Below are 6,168 nucleotides of genomic sequence, written 5' to 3'. Positions count from 1 at the left end.
AAGTAGAGCACACAAGATCCCAGTAGAGGCTGTCGATAAAGGCTTCCCACCACTGGCTGGCCATTGTACAGTTCTTGTGGAAGTTGTGGATGTAAATGACAATGCTCCACAGTTGACTCTCACTTCCTTGTCTCTCCCTGTTTCAGAAGATGCCCAGCCAGGTACAGTTATCACTTTGATTAGCGTGTTTGACCGAGATTTTGGAGTCAATGGACAGGTTACCTGCTCCTTGACGCCCCACGTCCCCTTCAAGTTGGTGTCCACCTTCAAGAATTACTATTCATTGGTGCTGGACAGCGTCCTGGACCGCGAGAGCGTGTCGGCCTATGAGCTGGTGGTGACTGCGCGGGATGGGGGCTCGCCTTCACTGTGGGCCACGGCCAGCGTGTCTGTGGAGGTGGCCGACGTGAACGACAACGCTCCGGCGTTCACGCAGTCCGAGTACACGGTGTTCTTGAAGGAGAACAACCCACCGGGCTGCCACATCTTCACGGTGTCTGCGCGGGACGCGGACGCGCAGGAGAACGCGCTGGTGTCCTACTCGCTGGTGGAGCGGCGGGTGGGCGATCGCACGCTGTCGAGCTACGTGTCGGTGCACGCGGAGAGCGGCAAGGTGTACGCACTGCAGCCGCTAGACCACGAGGAGCTGGAGCTGCTGCAGTTCCAGGTGACCGCGCGCGACGCGGGCGTGCCGTCTCTGAGCAGCAACGTGACGCTGCAGGTGTTCGTGCTGGACGAGAACGACAACGCGCCGGTGCTGCTGGCGCCTCGGGTGGGTGGCACTGGTGGCGCTGTGAGCGAGCTTGTGCCCCGGTCTGTGGGCTCGGGCCATGTCGTGGCGAAGGTACGTGCAGTTGACGCTGACTCAGGCTACAACGCGTGGCTTTCGTACGAGTTTCAACCTGTCGCCGCCAGTGCACGCATCCCGTTCCGCGTGGGGCTGTACACTGGCGAGATCAGCACGACCCGAGCCCTAGATGAGACGGACGCACCGCGCCACCGCCTTCTGGTGCTGGTGAAGGACCATGGGGAGCCCTCGCTGACAGCCACAGCCACCGTGCTGGTGTCGCTGGTGGAAAGCGCCCAGGCACCAAAGGCGTCGTCGCGGGCGTCGGTGGGCATTGCAGGCCCAGAGGTGACACTGATGGATGTCAACGTGTACCTGATCATCGCCATCTGCTCCGTGTCCAGTCTGTTGGTGCTTACCCTGCTGCTGTACACGGTGTTGCGGTGCTCAGCGCCGTCCTCCGAGGGTGCATGTGGTCTGGTAAAGCCCACTCTGGTGTGCTCCAGCGCGGTGGGGAGCTGGTCATTCTCCCAGCAGAGGCCGCAGAGGGTGTGCTCTGGGGAGGGCCCACCCAAGACAGACCTCATGGCCTTCAGTCCCAGCCTTCCTCAGGGTCCCTCCTCTTCAGACAATGTGAGTCATAAATAATCTTGCTTCCAACACTTTTAAAATAATTAGTTCAATTTGTCTCCTTAAATTTTCTTTCATAATTTCTTTTTTAGTTGATAACTTTGTACATAATTATTATTTTTTAGTGTTACGCTGTATTTGCACTAATTATTTGGAAGTACTTTTAATATACACTTTTGGGATACGTAATACTGTAAATCAAAATCTATGGTTTATGTTGGCTACTCTCTATTTTTGGAGAAGGACTTTGCTAACTGGAACAATGGATTCACCTTTCTTCTATAGTGTATTTCCAAAATCAAGTGTTTACATTTCCATATTTTGATAATACTTATAAATGCTATAATAAACAAATTTCAATATATATTTTTACCTAATATTTTATTCTATGTACTGTCCCCATTTTATAAAATATACGTGTCAAAATCATCTGTTCAATTTTGCCTTTTTATATTTAGAACTTGAATTTTAAACATTTCTTTTACATCTATTTGTCTTCTTTTTATCATATTTGTGTAGTACTGACTTCTTTTTAACTTACTTTGTTGAAATGTATTTGCCATGTTCGAATCAATATGAACAATTTAAAAATAGTTTAAATAGCAGTTCAATAGTATTTTTTATTTTGTTCCTTGTTTGTATAAGAAATACATTCACATTGAAAATTTCAAAGAGGGAAATCTAGTACATAGTAAAAAATCTCGTTGTCTCCTCCAACTCCAAACCATTCACTTTACCTTTTCGAATTTCTGAAGCGGTTTTAGTTTTTTTTTGTATATTCTAAGATTATTATTGCCAAATTATATATATATTTATACGTATTTACAATCACCAAATTGTAAATCGCCTATATATATTTTTTAGAATTTGCCCCTTCCTTCCTTCCTTCCTTCCCTCCCTTCCTTCCTTCCTTCCTTCCTTCCCTCCCTCCCTCCCTCCCTCCCTCCCTCCCTTCCTTCCTTCCTTCCTTCTTTCCTTTTCTTTCTTTTCCTTTCCTTTTCTTTTCTTTTTTCTTCTTTTGAGACAACGATCTCACTCCATCACCTAGGCTGCTGAAATGCAGTGGCAGGATTATAGCTCACTGCAGTCCTGGGCTCACAGGATCCTCCCGTCTCAGCCTCTGGAGTAGCTGGAAATACAGTCTGCATGTCATTGGGCCCAGCTAATTTTATTTTATTTTTGTAGAGACAGAGTGGAGTCTTGTTTCCCAGGCTGGTCTTGAACTCCTGGCTTCAAGTGATCCTCCTACCTTGGCCTCCCAAGGTGTTGGGATTATAGACATGAGCAACCACACCCAGCCTGCCTTTCATCTTCCTTTTTAAAAAAAAAAAAAAAAAAGAAGTGATTACAGTGGAAACATACCCTTCTGCACTTTTTGTTTGTTTTTCCACTTTAAATTATGTATTTTTTTTTTTTTTTTTGACAGAGTTTTACTCTGTCGCCCTCGCTGGAGTGCAGTGGTGCAATCTCGGCTCACTGCAAAATCCGCCTCTCTGGTTCAAGCGATTCTCATGCTTCAGTCACCCAAGTAGCTGAGATTAAAGACGCTGGCAACCATGCTGGACTAAATATATATATATATGTATTTTTTTTAGTAGAAACAGTTTCACCATGTTACCCTGGCTGGTCTCGAAATCTTGGGCTCAAGTGATCTGCCTGCCTCAGCCTCCCAAAGTGCTGGGATTACAGGCATGAGCCACCGCATCCAGCCTAAATTATATATTGGGTTTTGTGGCATATTATTTCATTAGCGCTTATTCCTTCTTTTTGATTATTTGCTTTCTTATTTTAAAAAGTATTTGCATCTTATTTTGTTTTATGGATATATCATGATTTATTAATCCAGTAGTGTATTAGGGACATTAATGAAACAATAACTTAATTGTCCAGACTTTAAAAAAATTTTTACAAATAATTTGGTTGGTTAAAAAAAGATAGTTAACTGGGCGTGGTGGCATACACCTCTAATCCCAGCATTTCAGGAGGCTGAGTCAGGAGGATTCCTTCAGTCTAGGAGTTTGAGACCAGCTTGTGCATCTTTTGTAGAGACTTTGTAAAATTAGCTGTGCATGGTGATGTGTGTCTGTAGTGTCAGCTACTCAAGAGGCTGAGGTGGGAGGATCACTTGAGCCTAGGAGCTCCAAGTGCAGTTATCATGCCACTGAACTTCAGTCTAGGTGACAGAGCAATACCTTGCCTCAAAAATAAAATAAAATGAAATAATAAAATAAAATAAAATAAAACCCAGAACTGATGATCAATTTTCACGGTTCCTAATATTCTAATATACTTTAGGAAATTGTTTTAGGATGTTACTGTTTTCTTTTCAATGTGAATAAGGGTAGAGGTATACAAAGTCAAAAATCTGTTTGGTAATCAGTATAATTATTTACCGTTGAGCAGTAATATGTCATTCACCACAAGCAGACCAAGTTTGCTGCTCTTGTTGAAAGAATATTGTTTTGTGGAAAAATCTATAAATATCTTTGACCTCCAAAGATGGTAATTGTAATTCTGTTTTCATTGCTTTGTTTTTATGCTTACATGCATGTATATTTAAAACCTTCCTAGCATATTATTAAGAAAGTTTTAAATACCCTAAATAGGAATTCCCTAAATTGGGAAATACTTGAAGTTGATAGGGGATCCTCCTTAGCCACCAAACTGTATTCATCAATTATTATTATCATTATTATTATTATTGTTGAGACAGGGTCTCACTGTGTAGCCCAGGATGCAGTGCAGTGGCACAATCTGGGCTCACTGCAACCTCTGCCTCCTGGGCTCAAGTGATCTTCCTACCTCAGCCTCCAAAGTTGCTGGGACTACAGGCGCACACCACCATACTCAGCTAATTTTTGTATTTTTTGTAGAGATGGGATCTTACCATGTTGCCCAGGCTGGTCTCAAACTCCTGAAATATCGAGAAATACTATTTTCTTTACAAATTGTTTGCTACTATTTAGAGTCAACTACAGAAATATTTTTTGTGTAAATAATGTGATGAGAAATTTAAATTATTTCACAGAAAATGCCCTTATTCACCTTTCCTATTTTACCTTTGTTTTTGGTAAGAATTTTGTAGAAATTCAGAGGAGCTCTTAATCATCTACAATGAAGGCATTCATGGAGAATTTACTTTTGAGGTGGACTTTGAAAGATGAATAGAATTTTGACACATAAAGATGAAGTAATAGAAGAAAAACCTTGAACAAAGAGTGTACCAAGAAAGAGACAACATGTTTTCTGTAAAATATGACTCATATTGGAAAACGGTTAGCCTTAGCATTGAGAAGATTGGCTCATGGTCATGTAGCCTGTCTCCCAGATGGAAGTCTAATGTCTTGACAATTGGTCAATAGAAAGATAAGCTTGCTGAAGATTTTAGTGCAATCGAGTGAAAGCTGTACTAATAAAGACAGAAATTATCTCACATGAAAGGAGAGATGGAATGTATACAAACTTTAAATATGGTAGGCAAGGGAAAAGAAATCATAAAAATACATATGAGTAAGTGTGGAGAATCGCCATGCTATAAAAATTGTGATTTTTAAAAATGATTTGGGTTTTGTATGATTATTGATTAGATATTCTTCTAACTTCGGTTGACTCATTTTCTAGGCAATGTTAGGGTATACAGGTTAAAATGTCAGGTAGAAAATGAAAATAGGGGGTTGCAGATATGGAGTTAAGAATACTTCAAATAATAGGCTAGTCTAAAGCCCTGGAAATAGAAATGTTAAATAAAAAGATTGGGGAAAAAAGGTTAAAGGCATAATTCTGGAAAATACTCACTTTTTGGAGCAGAAGAAAGATGAAGAACTAACAAACAAGCCAATGGTGGAAATACTACTAGAGTTTGACATGTCAGAGAAATCATAGAGGAAAATGTTTTAAGTGAAAGGCTGAATTTAACAAGCTATAGAGATATCGGGAAATAGTGTAAAGAATATGCACATACATTTTTATTACTTTAGTAAGTAAAACTGTTCAGGCAATTTGACATTTATTGAATAAAGAAAAGCAGAAATTTAACAATAAGAACACAAGAAGATAAAATGCAGAAAAGTTAGAATTATATGCTCACTTCAGAGTAATATATGCCAGTGTTTCTGGTGACCAAATAAATATTAATGCATTTCTTCCACACGAAACTATGGAGGACAGTTTACATTTCTGATATCATGACATACAGGTCATACTTTATTATTAATTGATACGATATTTAAAATATTGGGAAGAAATTCCTTTCCTTATGAAGAAGAAATCCCTAGATGAAACTAATGTAAGGAGCCAGACAGTATGAATACCTCTGCAATTGATAAAGTTAAGGATTTACTATTAAAGTATGATAAAGAAATAGAAAGTGCATGAAAGAACCCAGGTATTGCGGAGGTAATTCATGTAATCATTACCTTTTGAAGCCACATGATGTCGCTGTCTACCAAGAAGTTCTGGTTAGCCAAGGTTCAAAGTCCTTCCTCTGACAGCATCTGTCTCTAAAGGCTGAAAAATGGGAGATGCAGCGGAATTGAATTAAAAGACGCCAGAAAGTACAGTCGTTCATCTTTATATTAAGATAAGATTTTCTAATAGGAAACGACTATTTAACATGGTTTGTCACTGGCGAGGAGACCTGGGATCCCGGCGACTACTACTCTCGCTTCTGCTTCTAGCAGCCTGGAGGGTGGGGAGCGGCCAACTCCATTACTTTGTCCCCGAGGAGGCCAAACACGGCACCTTCGTGGGCC

General features: G+C 41.1%; 1 protein-coding gene across 1 annotated transcript; it reads left to right on the top strand.

Annotated features, from left to right (window-relative positions):
- Window positions 1-7: 7 nt before the first annotated feature.
- On the top strand, window positions 8-1,837 carry LOC113222870 (protocadherin alpha-7-like; the record flags this gene model as incomplete). Its single annotated transcript, XM_026452448.1, has 1 exon — window positions 8-1,837. A coding segment is annotated over one exon (1,428 nt), but the record flags the coding sequence as incomplete, so codon positions are not given.
- Between the last annotated feature and the right edge of the window lie 4,331 nt (window positions 1,838-6,168).

Source organism: Piliocolobus tephrosceles, unplaced genomic scaffold (assembly GCF_002776525.5).
Source record: "Piliocolobus tephrosceles isolate RC106 unplaced genomic scaffold, ASM277652v3 unscaffolded_35848, whole genome shotgun sequence".
Lineage (NCBI taxonomy): Eukaryota > Metazoa > Chordata > Mammalia > Primates > Cercopithecidae > Piliocolobus > Piliocolobus tephrosceles.
Note: the sequence above shows the minus strand (reverse complement) of the source record. Positions and strands in the feature narration are given on the sequence as shown.